The 21430-nt window shown below is 33.0% G+C and overlaps 1 protein-coding gene and 1 pseudogene across 1 annotated transcript; both read right to left on the bottom strand.

Moving 5' to 3' along the window:
* Positions 1-12375: 12375 nt before the first annotated feature.
* LOC115989893 lies at positions 12376-15833 on the bottom strand (annotated as a pseudogene).
* A 105-nt stretch (positions 15834-15938) lies between these two features.
* LOC115989891 lies at positions 15939-17404 on the bottom strand. Its single transcript, XM_031113766.1, has 4 exons — positions 17302-17404; positions 16988-17199; positions 16710-16893; positions 15939-16612 (listed from the first exon to the last, which is right to left on the bottom strand). Exons 1-4 carry the CDS (start codon positions 17402-17404, stop codon positions 15939-15941), a joined length of 1173 nt encoding a protein of 390 aa, XP_030969626.1.
* Positions 17405-21430: the final 4026 nt, after the last annotated feature.

Genomic DNA, 21430 nt, shown 5'->3' with positions numbered 1-21430 from the left:
AAAATGGGATTTTAGAAGAGGATTCATATTCATAATTCAAATCTATTATGCATGCTTCACATATTTATGAAATGACAAAAAAAAAAAAAAAAAAAGCCTTAACCTAAATATCAATTCATTCTTTGAAAATTCAAATTTAGCAATTCTATTTAAGAAGAAAACTTTTTTAGAAAATTTTTAGATCTGTATTTAATGAAAATACAGATCTATTTTGTGACCAAATAAAATTTCAAACCCGTATTTAAGAAAATACAAACCTGTTTTTGACTCGAAAAATTTCAGATCTGTATTTAGTGAAAATACAGATTTGTTTTTGACTCAAAAAAATTTCAAATCTGTATTTAGTGAAAATACAGATCTGTTAATATTTTAGAAAAAGAGTTTTGGTGATTAATTTCAGATTTTGAAGTAAAAAAAGAATTAAAACTTGTTAATCAACTAAAGAACATGTCAAAGAAAATTCCAACTAAACATATAAACATGGCAAATATGAATAATGAACAAGATCATGATTAAATCAAACATACATTAACAAACTTCATGCAATAAACAATCACAACATATTAATTAATAAAAAGAAAAATAAACATAAACATAAACATAAGAATGAAACTAAACTCTTGCATGAGCATACCCTTCAATAGAAGAATATTCTAGAAATTAAAGAAATTTTCACTTCTTTGAGGTCTAAAATACTTTTTTTACAAAAAAAAAAAAAAAAAAAAAAAGTTCTTAAAGCCAAGGCTTCCAGAACGTCTTTAACGTAAAGGGAGCAGAGAAGTCAAAAAAGAAGGGCCAGAATGAGGGGTCAGAAAAAGGTGCTAAATGTTAGGAGGTCTCCCCCCTATTTATAGAGTTTGGGATGCATGAAAAATAAGCAAAATAAGATCATATATGAATTGGAACGTGTCCTTATCTCTAAAAATTCGAAAAAGATATTAGGAGGTTCCCCAGCCAGGCCAAGTATTTGGGCCAATCGACACTTAGGAAGTGCCGATCGGCACTTGCCATGTCCCGATCGGCACTCCAAGAGTGTCGATAGGCCTTCTTGGGTGCTGAGCACCCTTTTCAATTTTGGTTCGATTTGGACCCATTTTTTGAGGATTTTTTTAGCCAAGAATTGCACCTAGACGCGTTTTTAATTCATATTCTAAAAATTAATCCATTTTTCTTGATATTTAGGTCTTTATAGTAATAATTATCTGATCAATAAATATTCTAAAAAGACTTAATTATCCACAATTTTGTTGTTATCTTATTATCCACTTTATTCCCATGCAAGCAGGCTTATTTTTGACACTAACCAACAACCAATCACAGAATTATTTAATTAATTTTAATTTTTTAACCAATCATAATTAAATTAAATTAATCATGCATAGTCGGTTCCACCCAAACAAAATGCATGCAGACCGTGAAAACTTGATCATGTGATTTCTTTCAATTTGACGGTCCGATTTAGGAATTAGGCATATCATTGTGACCATTAGAATCTCAAGATCATTTTTATGATATACAATGAATGAATTAATGCATGTAATACAACTATGATTTTCGGATATATGAGTGGTCATTCTAGTTATCATCCAAGATTAAATTCTGAGTGCAAAATCAAGTGTCTACATAGTACATATGTGCTTGTGTAAAAAAATGAAAAAGAAAATAAAAGGAAATAAAACTTTTCATATTTCTTTAAATCTAACTTTTGTACAAAATACAATGAGACTTTTTGTATTTATAGACCACTAATCACAATGATATTTTCTGCATTTATAGACAACCAAATTGTTTGTACATATTTTTCTTTGGAATCTCTTAGGAAGTTTTTGGGAATTTAAGTTTAGACATTATAATCCAAAGATATATTACTTTATGAATTTCGACATATTTTCTATCAAAAAAATGTATCAATAAATCTGAACTTTAATAGAAAGATTTCCAATTCTTTCTCATCTGCCCTCTATAATGATGAAGTTGGGACGAATAGCCACTTGTTTTGGGAATGTTCGTTTGGATGCAAACTCATTTCTGTAATGGTCTTAGGCAACCATATCATATTAGTTTTATTGATGCAAGGGAGGTTGCCTCAAAAAATCTAACTTCTTCGAATTTTGACACTCTTTGTATTACATGTTGGATGATTTGGAATTGCAGGAACAAGCTGATCTTTGAGAATAAAATTCCTTCATCCAAGGATTTGTGGGCTCGGGCTGATACTTATCGACTTGAATTTTTGGAAGTGCGGCACAGGCAGATTCGGGTAGCTAAGCTTCATACAACAAAGTGGCAGCCCCCAGTTTTTAATTCAATCCATGAACTCAACCTGGCAATCTCTCAATCTAAGAAGAGCACCTCTATGGGTTTTGGTTTTGAAAGCTCGATATTAAAACTATTATGAAAAGCACATTTTAGTCCCTACATTTTTAGGGGATTCCCATTTTAGTCCCTACATTTTATTTTTACCGCTTTTAGTCCCTATCCTGAAAAACGCTTCCCATTTTAGTCCCTGCCGTTACATCAGAAACAGATATTGCTAACGTGGCAAACAGCAAAGTTAAATAATAATAAACTAATGTCCACGTGGCCTAAATTAATAATAAAAAATGTTTTTTAATGCCACGTCAGCATCTAAATTAAAAAAATTAATTTTTTAATTTTAACTAAATAAAAAAAATTAAAAACAGAATTAAAAACTAAAAATCTTATGAATTGAGATCTAAGTGTGCCTTGAACAAGAATAACAAGAACACAAACCCAGATCTAAGAACACAAACCCAGAAATTATTAAAAAAAAAAAAAAAACTAATCAAAGCCAGAAATTCCAATCTCAAAGCCAACCCACAACCACCAAAATAAAACCCACAACAACCCAGGCCAAGAAAATCAACCCACAGCCACAAACCCACTAATCACTATTTCCAAACCCAGCTATAGTAAACCAAAATCTCATCACCCAAAAAGTAATTTTTTTAGACAAAAAAAAGAAAAAAGAAAAAGAAAAAAGTGGAACAACAATGAAAACAACAACAACAACAATAATAATATCTGCACTATGACACTGTAAAATCAGACCGAAAATTATGACAAGCAAATATGAATTAAGAATTACTTCGACATATTCCAACATTTTTTTTTTTTCCCGAGTTAAGATTTTCGAAAAGTGATCTTTCAGTAGAAACGATGCCGATTTCACATGTTCGCGAAATGTGAAGAAATTTTACAAAGAAAAATAGTATTTAAAATTTAAAAAAAGAAAAAGAAAAACCTTGGACTTGAAGTTGGAGGGGTTTAACTGAAGTACTGGAGAAGAGGGTCTGTACAGTGCTTCAAGGAAGGGATGTTAAGATCGGCGCTGGGCAGGCGAGATCGGCGAGGTGGGTAGGCGAGATCAACGAGGTGGGCACTCGCTCCATAGCCTCTGACCCCATACCTCGCCGATCTCGCCTACCCGCCTCGCCGATCTCGCCTGCCCAACGCCGATCTCTCTTCTCCCTTTCATTTTTTTCTTTCTTCCTCCATTCCTCACCGATCTCACCTGAGTTTTTTCTTTCTTTTGCCGATCTCGCCTAAGTTTTTCTTTTGTGGTTGTGGGTTGATTTTCTTGGCCTGGGTTGTTGTGGGTTTTATTTTGGTGGTTGTGGGTTGGCTTTGAGATCGGAATTTCTGGCTTTGATTAGTTTTTATTTATTTATTAATTTCTGGGTTTGTGTTCTTGGATCTGAGTTTGTGTTCTTATTGTTCTTGTTCAAGACACACTTAGATCTCAATTCATAAGATTTTTAGTTTTTAATTTTGTTTTTAATTTAGATCATGACGTGGCATTAAAAAACATTTTTTATTATTAATTTAGGCCACGTGGACATTAGTTTATTATTATTTAACTTTGCCGTTTACCACGTTTGGAATATCCGTTTTTGATGTAACGGCAGGGACTAAAATGGGAAGCGTTTTTCAGGATAGGGACTAAAAGTAGTAAAAATTAAATGTAGGAACTAAAATGGAAATCGCCTAAAAATGTAAGGACTAAAATGTGTTTTTCGCCAACTATTATTGCTTGTTTAGACCCTCAATTTTACACTTATGGCTAAATTGCTTTTACTCTACTTATTTAAGTGCAGAACAAGAGTAAATGAAATGCAATAAACCAGAACTACTCTAGTGCATAAACATAAGCATTAAACAATAAATGTTAAGCACAAAGAGTAAGGAAAGAGAGATGCAAACGCAAGATAACATCGAGACGTGTTATCAAAGAGGAAACTGAAATACTCGGTGAAAAACCTTTCTGCGGTCCTCTAAGTCGAAATGATCTGCTTGTGAATAAAGTTGGAGTACAAAGATAACAAAAAGACCCTCCAGCGTAATCTACCCACTGTACTTGAACCCTCCGAGTTCTAGCTACCAATGGAGTTCATCGAGTCTTATCTTCACTAGTTATCCAGATCCCGTAATTAGCTCCAAATTGCATTTGCCAATCAATGGCTTCTTCCAATGCTTCCCACATGCACCAAAACTTCTCTCAACACTCAAATTGGGTGAGTTAAGTGTTTGGGCTAAGAACCTCTCAAGGACTTGTAATTAGAGAGATAGGAGTGGAGAAAAACTAAGAGAAATTGTGTAGATGATTGTGGGTTTACAATCTCTAACTCTTAAGTGTATTGCTAGGATTTATTCTCTGAAAGTCTCCTTACAATTTCGTGGATAATGTATGCTTACATAGTGTGTGTAAAGAAATGAGGAAAACATTCTTTAAAATCATCCAGGCAGAGAGTTTTGCAAGTCACTCGCGGGTTGACAAAGTCGTGAAGTGACTTGCAAAATACAGTCTAGAAAAAGATTGTTTAGATTCCAACATGTGCTTCTCACGTGGCCTTTCGCGGGTTGTCCACTCGTGAGCTAATCGCGAGCCAGTCGCGAACTTCACTTTTCTTCACAAATCTTCACCAAACTCTCACGCTCAACCCTTACATTAAATCCCACAAATATATAGGGAAAAGATTGACAAAATACAATCAAATTTGACACGAAATTAAAGCCAACAAAGTATAGTTGAAAATCACAACTTTATAGGTTTTCTTATAAGGAACAATAAAGGTGAAGTTCTAGTGGCATCATGTCATCGTTTGCATAAACATTTAAATGCCCTCTACATAGTAGCTTCAGTGATGAGATTGGCACTTTTGTTCTACCAAAATACCAGCTTCTTAAAGGTGATGGTAGAATGTAACTTTGCTGAGTTTTGTGGATCTCTTGAAATTGGATAGAGCCTGCTGTTTAGAAGCTGCCTAGATCATTGAGGACATTAGTTTAATTAGAGATAGTTTTTCTTTTGATAGTATTCCTTACGATGTAATCATGCTGCCTTAGTTTTGGCTAGTGCTACAAAAGAGAATAAGTAGGTCATTGTTTGGTTAGAAGAATGCCCCACTTTCCTCTTCCCCATTGTACAACATGATTTTATTGAATAAAGTTTACTATAGTTTCCTCTTAAAAAAAAAACTTTAAGGTACCCATTAAATTACAATAAATCTTAATACTATACCATTTTAATTATTTTTTTATTAGTAAGATATAAAAATATAAGATTTACCATATCATGAATTTTGTTTACAATGTGGAAGTTGTAAAATTATTTTGAATGAAATCAAATAGGAATGGAAATTAAGAATTTTTTTTTTTTTCCTTTTAGTAAATGAAATATCAATTAAAAATTTAGAAAAGAGAAAAGTGTAACTGGGAAGAAGCTTAAATATTCGTATCATGACATGATATGAGAGAGTGGTATTGTGGCATGAAAGATGTGCAACAAGACTCTTCCACTGGTCACAATTTGCCAATGTGAAATCTAAAAGAGAGAACGAACTATCTCATCTTAGTTTCCTAAATACAATGGAGAAGTTTAAAAAAGAAAATTGGTGGAGCTATGAGGTATCTATGTCACATTAGTCTTGTTTTATGTTAGTAATTTAATTTGTTGGTTGGAACTACATTATGATCTATGGACTATTATAAGAGAAGAGTCAAAAAGATAATTGATGATGCACAAAAATTGCCAGTGAGTTGGTAGTCCTCACATGCACCAATCGAGTATATGAAGAACAAGAGAACAAAGAATCAATAGAGAGCATCGGTGGGGTGCTGACCAAAAACCCTCCAATGGTTAAGTTAGTGGTTGAAGAATCTCTAAAAACTCAAGGATACTAGAACTAGGAGAATTTCCACGTTCCTCAAGTGGTGTAGAGCTGATTGAGATCCCTTGAAAATAGGGACTTTCCTTGTAGAGGAGATTGTGAAGTTAAGGCTTCGAGATCTTAGGGTTTCTAGGAGTGGTGCGCAAGTTATTTCTATGTAAGGGTTTATCAGTGGACATCACATAAGAGCTTCGTGGGGCCCAATGTGTTCGACCGTTAGCAAGCCTAGTCCTTCTTCAAGCACAAGCTTCATCCATCGGGAACCCTCGACTCCCATGTTGTGTACATCACACCCACGCATGAGCCAACCGTCGATCCAAACGGGTGGTGCTCGACGGGTCTCTTATGAGGTGTACATTTGCTGGAAAGTCCGCACCGTCGGGTTTTGGCAAAATGAGGCATTCATAGATGAGTTATCAGTTGAGGCATTTCCACCAGTCAGGTTGAAGAGTTAGACATTTCTTTATGTCGAAAAATATCCCTTTCAATAATTGTGATAAATGTGGTAGAAATATTAAACCTTTTTCTAGATAATAATTTGGTATTCTTGGAGTATAGATAATGTGATACTTCAAAATCAAAATCAATAAAAGTAAACAAATTAATACCAAAATCTAATTGGGCATGACTCCATGTTGTTAGTGGCCTGTAACAAATCTACTTCAAAATCAACTATTGCTAATGCTCTTATAAGTTTTGTTTTTGGGAGTTCTGTTTGTAGGTCATTGCCGAGTAGTTCATTGCACCCAATTGTAAGAATAATGAATCTTTAAAAATTTATGCAATAATATTTAATTTATTAAGAATAATGAATATTTAATCATTTAACCATTTATGTAATAAAAATATATTAATTAATTAATTATATAACCCATTGCATTGCTTAGCGCAACATCCGAAGAGCTTTGAGAAGCTTAAGCCAAAGTTTTGTTTTTGCCTTTTTAAAAAAATCAATTAAAAATTTAGCAATAAGTAAATTAAAAAAATTTAGGAAAAGAAAAGTGTACTTGGGAACTAGCTTACATATTCTTATCCTGACATGAGATGAGAAAGTGGTATTAATTGTGACATGAAAGATGTGCAACAAGATTTTTACAAAAGAGAGAATATACTATCACATCTTAGTTTCCTAAGTAGAATGGAAAATATTTTTTTATAAAATTTCTGGTTGAGTCATGAGGTAATTAGGCTCCGTTTAAATACAGTTGAAAAATAAAAACTGAAATTGAAAACTGAAAAATGCTGTAGTAAAATAATTTTTAAATGTGTGAATAGTACCGTAAGACCCATTTTTAATGAAAAAATTGCTGAAAAGTGTAGTTTGTAGAACCTATGAATAATTCACGAGAATACTATTCATAGAAGAAAAGCCAAAAAGTCAGGCTGGGAAGCGCAAAACGCGCTTCCCAAATGCACTCTATGTCACATTAGTCTTGTTTTTTTTTTTCTTTTTTTTGTAAATAATTTATTTTGTTGGTTGGAACAATATTATGAACTGTGGTCTATTATTAGAGAAGAGCCAAAAAGATAATTTTCGTGAGACGTGAGTAGAAATATTAATAATTTTTTTAGAAAATAATTAAGTATTCTTGGAGCATATATGTTGTCATACTTCAAAATCAAAATCAACAAAAGTAAACCAACTAATACAAAAATCTAATTGGGCATGCCTCCATGTTATTAGTGGTCTATCACAAATCTACTTCAAAATCAACTGCTGCTAATACTTTTATAAGTTTCGTTTTTTTTGGGAGTTTCGTTTATAGGTCATTGTATGGTAGTTCACCCAACTGTAAGAATAATGAATCTATTAAAAATTTATGTAACAAAATTTTATCTATTAAGAATAATGAATGTTTAACCATTTATGTAATAAAAAATATATTAATTATTTATTTATTTCTATATAAATCATTGCATTGCTTAGCGCAACATGCCTAAAGCATTGAGAAGCTTAAGCTAAAGTTGAAGATCAAGCTACTCTTCTAGCCATCTCTACTACTGCCTCTCATAATTGTAGGCCTCCCATTTTTGAAGGAGATGCAAAAATAGTGATTGAACTAAGCTCTCAATAATCTAGTTACTCCCTTGGGGTGGGATTGCCAATCTATTATCACCAATGCTCTATCGTTAACCCCTTTATTTGAGAACATTATTTTCTCTTTTGTCCCAAATCTCTTAATGGTTTGACCCATAACCTTAATCATTAGGCTTCTTTTTATATTTTTTGGGAACCCTAACCTATCAACTCTATCCAGTATGAGTTTCTGCTAGTGACTTTATTTATTTATAAACTACTCTAGCATCCCTTTTAGTTTTCTATTTTGATTAAAGATAGATAATTAGTGAGATTGATTGTGCTCTTAATATCCATGCAAAAGACTTAGCTGAATTGGTGGAAAGCAAGCTTATCTAAGGTAGGGGTGTCGTTGGGTGATCATAAGCTAACAATGGCTGGGAGCTAAATTCATATATGGCCTACGTGGAATGGAAACACAAAAGCATATATTGGGTGATAAATATTAGTAACCTGGAACATAGGCCCATGAAGCCTCACAAGGAACATGGAAATCGGGCCTAAATTAGCCGAAAGACAAAGAGGAACTTGTGCCCACCTTTGGACCACGTACCAGCAAAACGACATGATTCGGGAATTATCATAAAGCACCTACTCTGATGAATTTTTATTTTATTTTTTGGTAAAAAATTCTAGTCAGTGATAATATTCCTTATTGTTTTGGACATACGATCCAAGACGTGAAAATACTTGCACAATACTTTTATTAGTTATAGCTAAAAGTTAGACTATAACAAGTCACTTCAAATTCTACCATATTTATAAAATAAAATAATAAAAAATATTTAATAGTTCTTAAAAGGATAAATTGTAAATTATATCTCTAAAGTTTGGGAATGTTTAGATTTTACATTCTGAAGTTTCAGAATTTGAATTTTACACTCCTAAATTTAGAGAGTAAAACTCAAATTTTAAAAGTGTTTGGATTTTACTTTCTAAAGTTTGAATAGGTTTGGATTTTATACCTTGAAATTTTAAAATTTGGAGGTGTAAAATCTAAACACCCCAAAAATTTAGGGGTTAGAATCAAAATTCTGAAACGTCGGGATGTAAAATCCAAACACTTTCAAACTTTAAGGGGTAAAATTTAAATTTTGAAATTTCAAAGTGTAAAATCTAAACACCTCTAAATTTTAAGGGTATAGTTTGCAATTTACTGATTTTAAAACATTAAAATCCACGTGAATGCAATACGGAATAGCATCAATATGACGATCATATGGGTATAATTGTGGTTAGGCATAAAAGTAACATTCAATTCACAATTGAGAACACATAATCCTCTGTCTCTCTTTTAGCTTTTCGGCACAGCCCCATGCTGTCTACTACTTACTGAATCCATATGTCCTATGTAGAATAATTGGAGGCAACTGTCCCCCGTCTCTTAACAGCTAGACTGTGCTGCTAAATTCTAGTACTGGGGGGCTTTGATAATTAACACTAATCTCTTGGCGCATGTTACCAATAAATGACCTTGTGCTCCACTGGTATGGTATCATCACCTTGCAGGCTTTTCACCTCTTCGTTAATGCACGTTTATAGTATGCATGAAATTCTGATTCATTTTGGTTCAATAAGCTCATGAAGAATGGTTTTCTATTGCCTATATGGGTCAAAGACAAATTTGGCATGTAGAAAAAAAAAAGTTTTGTTGCTTTGGGTTTGGGGACTGTTTTTGAGCTTTACAAAAACAGAAGAAGATTGGCTTTTCATAACCCATATGTGTCAAAACTAAAATTTGGCCATTACTTGACAAAGTGACAAGTTCACCAATGAAGTTTAGAGGGGATTCTAGTTATTAACTTAATTAATAAAGTTGTTGACACGATAACGTAGGCTTGTCATCAAATGGGGCATTAAAGTGGTTGAATTTATGTGTGACTTTCCAAGACAGCCATATGTTGAAGGCCCCTAGTCCATGGGTTTAATGAACCAACCTCATACTACATGAGCGGGTAGAAATTACAAACAATTGAATATTAAATAGATTATCAAAAAAACTTAATTAATAAAGTTATTATTAACAAATAAGATATTTGAATTGGAGTTTCACGTTAAAGGAAAAATATTTTAATGTATTAGCTAGTCTAATGATAAAAACAATCATTATACTATAAGTTGTTAAATTCTATTGAATCTTTTATTAATAAGTAAAAAAGCCTGGCTTCTAGATTTTTTTCACCAAAAAAAAAAAAAAAATCATGAATCAAAAGATTCTATTGGATTTAACTGAGGGAGTAACAGAACCTGGGTATTTTGCTCATTTTGAAAACATAGAATGAGAAATTTATTGATTTCGAAGATAAGGAGGAGAATTGGGAATGACCACAAACATAGAAAGGATAAAATGCCTTTTCGCCTAATGATTTTATCAAACATTTTTAACATAAATTTGTACCTAAACATAAACTTGAATTTTAAACATATGAAAGAAAATAGACACTTTTAAAATTCAGTATGTGAGAGACCGCAGGGGTGTTCTCAAAAAAGAGATTCGGGTGATTAGGGCACCCCTCTTTGGGGGTAATTGTGTGGAGTCGCCACTTAGTTTTTACACAATTACATGTCCAAAAATACCTCAAATGTTATTAATTGATTATAGAAATACAATTACATCATGGTAGAATAACTTTACAAGTCTTTGGTCCTAATACAATCTATGTAAAAATTACGAGGTTTTGATCCTAGTTACAATCAACCAAAACCAAAAGACAAAACACTAGTCTACTTATCCAGAAAACCTAAATTTGGGGACTAGGTTATGGAATGGGAAAGTGTTAGGCACCTATTCCGCCCAGATAGAGTCTGGTCTTCTAGATTCTAATATCCATTATATACCCTTTTGTATGACATTGAATGATATGTTGTAATACATGTAACAAACATTTTAATTGACAAAATTAATTTAAACAAATTCGTCTTATTAATATGTTGTCTTCTCAAAGAAAAATCAGATCTATTTTGTAAGGTTGAGAGAAAATGAAAATTGATTAACAAAAAAATCGGATTTGTTTTGTAAAGGATAAAAAAAAAAAAAAGAAAAAAAAAAGAGATTTGGTTAATAAAAATCAGATATGTTTTGTAAAGGATCAAAAATGGGATTTTAGAAGAGGATTCATATTCATAATTCAAATCTATTATGCATGCATCACATATTTATGGAATGACCAAAAAAAGAAAAAGAAAAGCCTTAACCTAAATATCAATTCATTCTTTGAAAATTCAAATTCAGCAATTCTATTTAAGAAGAAAACTTTTTTAGAAAATTTTTAGATTTGTATTTAATGAAAATATAGATCTATTTTGTGTCCAGAAAAAATTTCAAACCCGTATTTAATGAAAATACAAACCTGTTTTTGACTCGAAAAATTTCAGATCTGTATTTAGTGAAAATACAGATTTGTTTTTGACTCAAAAAAAATTTTCGAATATGTATTTAGTGAAAATACAGATCTGTTAATATTTAAAAAAAAAAAAGAGTTTTGGTGATTAATTTCAGATTTTCAAGTAAAAAAAGAATTAAAACTTGTAAATCAACTAAAGAACATGTCAAAGAAATTTCCAACTAAACATATAAACATGGCAAATATGAATAATGAACAAGATCATGATTAAATCAAACATATATTAACAAACTTCATGCAATAATTCCACACATGACACTCATTACACTCCTAGGTTTTTTTTTTTTTTTTTTTGTGATTGAAAAATGTAATAATTCCAAATTATAATAAATGCTCTAAATTAATCCTTACCCAAAAAATAGAAGAGCCTCTGAGCACGCGCGTGAGCGCGTGCTCAGAGGCTAGTATTCCGTAATTATTATCCATTTTTCCCCAAAAAAAAAAAATTATGCAGCAATCAACGTGTTATTGATTGGGAGATAATGCAATAATTTAGTATTAGCCTTTAGGGGGAGGAAAAAAAAGATCATCTAAATAAATCTTATAAATAGTGCATATATTGAAAATGCATAATAAAACTGTAACAATAAGACTAAATACAAAATACATGTGATGACCTTGCCTAAAGCAATTATGATAAAACTGTAAAATAATGCACTACATCTGAAACATGGAATAGGTGAACTTATTAATATTATGACGACTACGGTGGAGAAGTTGGTGGAGCAATGCTATTTGTTTCACATTGTAATTGCTTTCCAGCAGCATTTGCCATGAACCTATGATACAAAATGTGTTAGTTTGTGTTATTAATAGAGACTTTAAAACGTACAATAATGATAAGCACTATAAATATCATGCATAAACTTGTAAAATGAAATATTTGAACTGACCTTGTGATGATATTGCATAGCTCCATGTATGTGAAATGGTCTACTTCAGCTTGGGACTTGAAGAACTATCATTTAATTACCAAAATTTAAAAAAAAATTAATTTAAAAACTATATAATTTTTTTTTTAAGTAGACGTGGTAATGTTTTGTACCTGCTTTATTATCGCATCGTCCTTGACTCTCATTTTCTGTTTGTCTTTACTGTTTTTGGTGTTGAAGATTGCATCGTCCTTGATTTTTTTTGTTCGTATCTTTTTTTGCTCTTTGATGTTGGAAACCACATTGTCCTTGATTTTCATTCTCCGTTTGTCTTTGTTGGCATGAGTGTTAGAGATCACATCGTCCTTCATTTTTCCTTTGTCTTTATTCTTATGGATGTTGGAAACTTCATTGCTCTTGACAGCGATTTGTTGTTTGTCTTTGTTCTTGGTCCTTGAAAATGAAGGAAAAAAAATGTTTGTATATTAAACTTATCAATTAGTTATTTTCCTATTTTAAAAAATAGCATAACAAACCTTTCCAATTCTTGTGACTCTAAAACTCGTTTCACTTCTCTCCAAAGCTCTTTTTTGTCAACTCGAACAGTGAATCCCCAACCAGGTGAATAAATTTGCAATTTTCGAACCTAACCCATTCGTAACATGACATTTTGAATATTAATTTTGATAAAACAATAGAAAGGATACTGATTAAAGATATCATTAGAAAGAAATATACCTTGTTATCAATGGCCTCCATGTTCGATATTGACTGATCATCCTTCCACTTCTCCCAATGAGCAGTAGGAACAGCATGCACTCCATTATTTAGCATAGTGGACTCAATCCTCACATTTGAGTTAGGCATCCTTCCTGTTACCAATTAATTGTATACATAAAAAACTTCAAATAATGAAATATTAAAATGAAGATAGCATAACCATTAAAATTTGTAAATTATTAAAATAAATCTATATGTAAGACAGTTCTTTTCAATTGTTAATTAATACCTATGATGAAGGGAACAAAACATCTTTATACACAATATTTCTTGTGTGAACACCTTCCTCCTCAGGTATTCTGCCTTTTTGCACCAATAGTTTTGTAGTGGATTGGGAGACTCCCCTTGACAATGCCACATATAAGTGGCCATGACTAAAAACATGACCAGGAAGATAAATTCCAACAGTTGGAATTGTCTGACCTTGCGCTTTGTTTATTGTGAGTGCAAAGCTTAAACGTACAGGAAATTGTCGTCTGATCATTACAAATGGCAGGTGTACATTTTCTGTTGTCTTCAAAGGGATTCTTGGCAAAAAAATGCGTGTACCCACATATTGTCCAGTCAAAATTTCAACATCAATTACGTTGTTAAAACATCCACGGCATATCAATCTTGTACCATTACATAATCCGGCTTTTGGATCTATATTGCACAACAACATAATTGGAGCACCCTTTTTTAGCCGTAATATATTTGGTGGTAAACCCCCTGGAGATATAGAATTTAGGAATTCTTGTTGATATAGATGTTGTGTATCTCCTTCAACCTCATCAAAAGAATGTAATGTAAACTCATCTCCTGGAAACTCAGAAATTATCTTTGCATTAAGTTGTTCAACATCATCATTTATAGGTGTTAGCAAAGCCCTATCAACCATATACCTTGCATCATTGACATGGTCTTATAAATTTGGAAAAACTTGATAAATCAAGTTGTATATAGAATGCTGACCCTCCCATTGCATTGCCATTGAAGGGGGTAGTTTAATCAAATCATCAATTATATATGGTTCATTCCCATCACCAATGTGTTGTATGTACTCAGCAAACTCTTCATCATTGCTAGACCTCATATTCTGCTTCAAATGTAACACTTTGACATCTTTCCATAATGGGGACTTGACTATGCATGCATCAATCATTTCTGCCTTTGTACCCTTTGGAACAATCGGAAGTACTTGACGAAAATCTCCACCCAAAATTAGCACCTTCCCACCAAAAGGTAAATTTACTTCCATAATATCTCTAAATGTTCTATCTAAAGATTCGAGTGCACGTCGATTTACCATTGGGGCTTCATCCCAAATTATTATGGTGGCACGTCTAATAAGCTCAGCTAAGTCTGATTGTTTACTTATTGAGCAAGTAGATGAAGCATCTAGAGTTAAAAGAATCTTAAACCTGGAATGCGCTGTTCTTCCACCAGGGAGTAATGTTGTTGCTATGCCAGATGTAGCTGTGGCAATTGCAATGTGATCAGCTTTTCTCAAGGCTGCCAATATTGTGCGATACAAAAATGTTTTCCCAGTTCCCCCTGGCCCATCGACGAAGAATATCATGCTTTCGTTACGATCAATAACTGTCATGATTGTCTCATATGCAAGTCTCTGGTCGTTATTCAACTTCTCAATTAAAGTGAATTCTTCATCTATATTAGGAATAGTTAGCTCATCTTGTATGAGTCTTGGTATAGTTGAATCATTGTCACATTCTCCAGTTAAAATCGGCAAATCATACTCTGTAATATGTTTTCCATGTTGCAAGAGTAATGCCTCTAAATCATTGAGAAGTTTATTTGTACGAAGTGTCTCTGTTGTAACAGATGTTGATGGGTAATCTTCTATCATATATGGATAGAACTCATTCCACAATTCTCTTACTCCAATTGGTAAACAAAATACCAATATTGTTGGGAACAATCTTCTTAAAGCTGACGGCATTCGAATGTCTCTTGCCTCAAGTAGACATTGTCGTATGCTGTTATCATTCTCTAGTAAACCCCTATGTTCAGCTGCTTGTTTAAAAGTTGGATAGGTTATCCCATTCACAGTCAATAAATTGTCAAATCCTGTTGGCCCCTTGACATGATTAAGAAGAACACGCAAATTGAACTTCTCTCCATCAAATGGTGAAACAGTATATACCCTGCCCACTACTTTTTTATGAGATCTTCTTTGAGTCCATGTTTTGTTTTTATAATCCCAACAATAATGCTCAGGGAACTCTCTATATAGATAATTTCGTGCATCATGATCAATCGTATTCATATAAAAAAATTCAGTGAGCATTGTCTTTTTACTTCGCTCCAAAACATTAGCAATTGGTTCATGTGGTCTAAAATGTACCTGTTGTCTATCTGGAAGATGAATTTGCAAACGAAAAACGGCAGGGTACATTCGATACATAGGGAAAGAAAATATCTTCCAACATGCCTCTGGAGCACATACCCATCTTGCATCAACGTACTGTTGGACCTCATCATAATTTGGGCCTGGTCTAACTTCCATAGAGACACGATCTGGGCCTTTATACACATATTTGTATAAGTACTTTACACTCTTGATACTGCAACATATTTCAACATTAATATGACAATTATATTTTAGCAGTAATCAAGGATTATATGGAACAACCCAAGTATTGTCTACCATAATCCTGCAATAATCATTTAATGGCACGGGATTATTAGTATCATATCGTTTGTAAACAGGATATGAGTCATTGCCTTGGTAGGTTTCTGGCGAGAAAGGCTTTGGGTATCCTTTTTTACATCGCCCATTTTTCATACATGGTGATCTTGGATTTTGTACTCCGCAAGGACCATGTATCATATGTTTCAGTACAGCTTTATGTAACTGAGATTGTTCCTCCTTACACGATATTTCTACTTTAACAACTCGATCGTAATCCTCTGGATTATGCAATTTATCATCTTCGTCGAGAATTATAAGCATGTGTGCATGTGGTAAACCCCTTTTTTGGAACTCAAAGACTTGCACATATACAATAACTCTTCCGAGAACCCCTTTAACCACAATATCATCTTTCAATTCTTCAAATTTTGATTTGAAAACTCTTGAAAGCAAGTCTGGACGATCTTGTGCGGTTTGTGCGGGTAAAAGCTCATTTTGGATTTCTTCCCATCCTGGATTACACGTCATTGTGATGAATAAATCTGGTTTCCCAAACTTTTGAACCAATGACATTGCATCTTGAAATCGTTGGATCATATTGCGTGGGCTTCCCACAAATGATGAAGGTAGAATGGTTCTATGTCCAACATTTCCTAAATATAAGGTGAAAAAGCTGGGTCATTAATAAATATTCCTACCAATTTGCCATTAATAAGATAATGTAAATTTCAAGTGTAAAATTTATATTACCAGTATCACTCTCTCCTTCATGGAAAGCATCTTGTAGGCCTTGGTACAGATCTGCCCTAATAGAATCTTGATTGTGCTCAAACCACCTAAGCTTGTGTGTTTCAATTTTTACATAATTATCAACAACATACTGTTGTGAAAGGCGTCCTCCATACCAAATCATTGATAGAGCATCGTCGCGAATCTTGGACATTAGTAAAAATAAATGTAGGTTCAGTTATTTTATAGTGTAAGTGGCATTTTGAAGTAAAAAAAATTGAAAATAATAAAACTGTTACCTGAAAGATGAATGCATAATACTCACGACATGACACTTTATTTCTATTAGTGTCGCATGTATTGATATCCCATCCATATGTTCCAAATGGTAAAAGTATTAGGTACTGCAATGGATCATAATATCCTGCTGTATCTTGAACATTGATCAGATTACCACCAAATGTTTGAACCAAAATTTCTCTACCACTTAAATGACCAGCTTCTTCTCCTCCTACAATAATAGCTGCCACTTAGGAAGCACTGGGAAGGCAATATTGAGGTTGGTTTAAAGGTTGTTCTTTAATCAAAAGTTTACATTGATGTAAATTTGGACTTCGAGATAGTTGACGAAATTTCTCCACAAATGGGTTATGCATGTCTAAGATCCTTTGAATAAGTTGCACAATATCTTCATGAGCTTCTACAGATTGAGACATTTTGCGTTGTATTTCAAGACCAGTGTCGTAGATATATAATTGTAGATGCCGTACACTTAGAGGTGTATGTGGTAAAAGACTACCAATTCTATGATAGATGGCACCTTGGGCCCGAAATGTATATATTCCTCGACTATTCAAGGCCATGGTTTCATCTACGTGCACTCCCATTGAGGTAAATGCAAACATGTTGTTGTAAAACCGTATATATTGCCTGAAATGTCTGCCCCGTGGTGTTTGCTCACAAATGAGCTCCCTAAATTCAGCACAAATTGGTATGTTGATAAACATAAACATAAGAATGAAACTAAACTCTTGCATGAGCATACCCTTCAATAGAAGAATATTTTAGAAATTAAAGAAATTTTCACTTCTTTGAGGTCTAAAATACTTTATTTACCAAAAAAAAAAAAAAAAAAAAGTTCTTAAAGCCAAGGCTTCCAAAACGTCTTTAATGTAAGGGGAGCGGAGAAGTCAAAAAAGAAGGGTCAGAAAAAGGGGTCAGAACAAGGTGCTAAATGTTGGGAGGTCTCCCCCCAATTTATAAAGTTTGGGATGCATGAAAAATAAGCTGAATAAGATCATGTATGAATTGGAACGTGTCCTTATCTCTAAAAATTCGAAAAAGATAGGTTTTTTTCTTAATTAGGAGGTTCCTAGACCGGGCCAAGTATTTGGGCCAATCGACACTTGGGAAGTGCCGATCAGCACTTGCCATGTCCCGATCAGCACTCCAAGAGTGTTGATAGGCCTTCTTGGGTGCTGAGCACCCTTTTTAATTTTGGTTTGATTTGGACCCATTTTTTGAGGATTTTTTAGCCAAGAATTGCACCTAGATGCGTTTTTAATTCATATTCTAAAAATTAATCCATTTTTCTTGATATTTAGGTCTTTATAGTAATAATCATCTGATAGATAAATATTCTAAAAAGACTCAATTATCCACAATTTTGTTGTTATCTTATTATCCACTTTATTCCCATGCAAGCAAGCTTATTTCTAATACTAACCAACAACCAATCACAGAATTATTTAATTAATTTTAATTTTTTAACCAATCATAATTAAATTAAATTAATCATGCATGGTCGGTTCCACCCAAACAAAATGCATGCAGACCGTGAAAACTTGATCATGTGATTTCTTTCAATTTGACGATCCGATTTAGGAATTAGGCATACTGTCGTGACCGTTAGAATCTCAAGATCATTTTTATGATATGCAATGAATGAATTAATGCATGTTATACAACTATGATTTTCGGATATATGAGTGGTCATTCTAGTTATCATCCAAGATTAAATTATGAGTGCAAAATCAAGTGTCTACATAGTACATATGTGCTTGTGTAAAAAAAATGAAAAAGAAAATAAAAGGAAATAAAACTTTACATATTTCTTTAAATCTAACTTTTGTACAAAATACAACGAGACTTTTTGTATTTATAGACCACTAATCGCAATGATATTTTCTGCATTTATAGACAACCAAATTGTTTGTAAATATTTTTCTTTGGAATCTCTTAGGAAGTTTTTGGGACTTTAAGTCTAGACATTATAATCCAAAGATATATTACTTTATGAATTTCGACATATTTTCTATCAAAAAAATGTATCAATAAATCATAACTTTAATAGAAAGATTTCCAATTCTTTCTCATGTGCATAATGATGAAGTTGGGACGAATAGCCACTTGTTTTGGGAATGTTCTTTTTCACAGTTTGTTTGGATGCAAACTCATTTCTGTAATGGTCTTAGGCAATCATATCAAATTAGTTTTATTGATGCAAGGGAGGTTGCCTCAAAAAATCTGACTTCTTTGGATTTTGACACTCTTTGTATTACATGTTGGATGATTTGGAATTGCAGGAACAAGCTGATCTTCGAGAATAAAATTCCTTCATCCAAGGATTTGTGGGCTTGGGCTGATACTTATCGACTTGAATTTTTGGAAGTGTAGCACCGGCAAATTCGGGTAGCTAAGCTTCATACAACAAAGTGGCAGCCCCTAGTTTCTAATTCAATCCATAAACTCAACTTTGCAATCTCTCAATCTAAGAAGAGCACCTCTATGGGTTTTGGTTTTGAAAGCTCAATAGTAAAACTATTATTGCTTGTTTAGACCCTCAATTTTACACTTATGGCTAAATTGCTTTTACTCTACTTATTTAAGTGCAGAACAAGAGTAAATGAAATGCAATAAACCAGAACTACTCTAGTGCATAAACATAAGTATTAAACAATAAATGTTAAGCACAAAGAGTAAGGAAAGAGAGATGTAAACGCAAGATAACACCGAGACGTATTATTAAAGAGGAAACTGAAATACTCGGTGAAAAACCTTTCTACGGTCCTCTAAGCTGAAATGATCTATTAGTGAATAAAGTTGGAGTATAAGGATATCAAAAAGAACCTCCAGCGTAATCTACCCACTGTACTTGAACCCTCCGAGTTCTAGCTTCCAATGGACTTCATCGAGTCTTGTCTTCACTAGTTATCTGGGTCCCGTAATTAGCTCCAAATTGCATCCGCCAATCAATGGCTTCTTCCAATGCTTCCCACATGTATCAAAACTTCTCTCAACACTCAAATTGGGTGAGTTAAGTGTTTGGGCTAAGAACCTCTCAAGGATTTGTAATTAGAGAGATAGGAGTGGAGAAAAACTAAGAGAAATTGTGTAGATGATTGTGGGTTTACAATCTCTAACTCTTAAGTGTATTTCTAGGATTTTCTCTCTGAAAATCTCCTTACAATTTCGTGGATAATGTATGCTTATATAGTGTGTGTAAAGAAATGAGGAAAACATTCTTTAAAATCATCCAGGCAGAGAGTTTCGTAAGTCACTTGCGGGTTGACAAAGTCGCAAAGTGACTTGCAAAATACAGTCTAGAAAAAGATTATTTAGATTCCAGCATGTGCTTTTCACGTGACTTTTCACAGGTTGTCCACTCGTGAGCTAGTCACGAACATCACTTTTCTTCACAAATCTTCACCAAACTCTCACTGTCAACCCTTACATTAAATCCCACAAATATATAGGGAAAAGATTGACAAAATACAATCAAATTTGACACGAAATTAAAGCCAACAAAGCATAGTTGAAAATCACAACTTTATAGGTTTTCTTATAAGGTACAATAAAGGTGAAGTTCTAGTGGCATCATGTCATCATTTGCATAAACATTTAAATCCCCTCTACATAGCAGCTTCAGTGATGAGATTGGCACTTTTGTTCTACCAAAATACCAGCTTCTTAAAGGTGATGGTAGAATGTAACTTTGCTGAGTTTTGTGGATCTCTTGAAATCGGATAGAGCCTACTGTTTAGAAGCTACCTAGATCATTGAGGACATTAGTTTAATTAGAGATAGCTTTTCTTTTGATAGTATACCTTACGATGTAATCATGCTACCTTAGTTTTGGCTAGTGCTATCAAAGAGAATGAGTAGGTCATTGTTTGGTTAGAAGAATGCCCCACTTTCCTCTTCCCCATTGTACAATGTGATTTTATTGAATAAAGTTTACTATCATTTTCTCTTAAAAAAAATAATAATAAAAAAACTTTAAGGTACCCAAATTATAAAATTAAATTACAATAAATCTTAATTTTATACCATTTTAATTATTTGTTTTATTAGTAAGATATAAAAATATAAGATTTACCATATCATGAATTTTGTTTACAATGTGGAAGTTGTAAAATTATTTTGAATGAAATCAAATAGGAATGGAAATTAAGAATTTTTTTTTTCCTTTTAGTAAATGAAATATAAATTAAAAATTAGGAAAGAGAAAAGTGTAACTGGGAAGAAGCTTAAATATTCGTATCATGACATGATATGAGAGAGTGGTATTGTGGCATGAAAGACGTGCAACAAGACTCTTCCATTGGTCACAATTTGCCAATGTGAAATCTAAAAGAGAGAATGAACTATCTCATCTTAGTTTCCTAAATACAATGGAGAAGTTTAAAAAAGAAAATTGGTGGAGCTATGAGGTAACTATGTCACATTAGTCTTGTATTATG

The sequence above is a fragment of the Quercus lobata genome, chromosome 5 (assembly GCF_001633185.2).
Source record: "Quercus lobata isolate SW786 chromosome 5, ValleyOak3.0 Primary Assembly, whole genome shotgun sequence".
Classification (NCBI taxonomy): domain Eukaryota; kingdom Viridiplantae; phylum Streptophyta; class Magnoliopsida; order Fagales; family Fagaceae; genus Quercus; species Quercus lobata.
This window is presented reverse-complemented; position numbering and strand designations above follow the sequence as displayed.

Excerpts from the sequence above, each read along its gene's own strand:
- LOC115989891 (XM_031113766.1), bottom strand. The coding sequence starts at position 17,404 with ATGTCTCAATCTGTAGAAGCTCATGAAGATATTGTGCAACTTATTCAA. Across the intron at positions 16,894-16,987 it reads ATTATGCATTCATCTTTCAG|ATTCGCGACGATGCTCTATC; the intron begins GTAACAGTTTTA and ends CTAATGTCCAAG. Across the intron at positions 16,613-16,709 it reads TGAAGGAGAGAGTGATACTG|GAAATGTTGGACATAGAACC; the intron begins GTAATATAAATT and ends CCTTATATTTAG.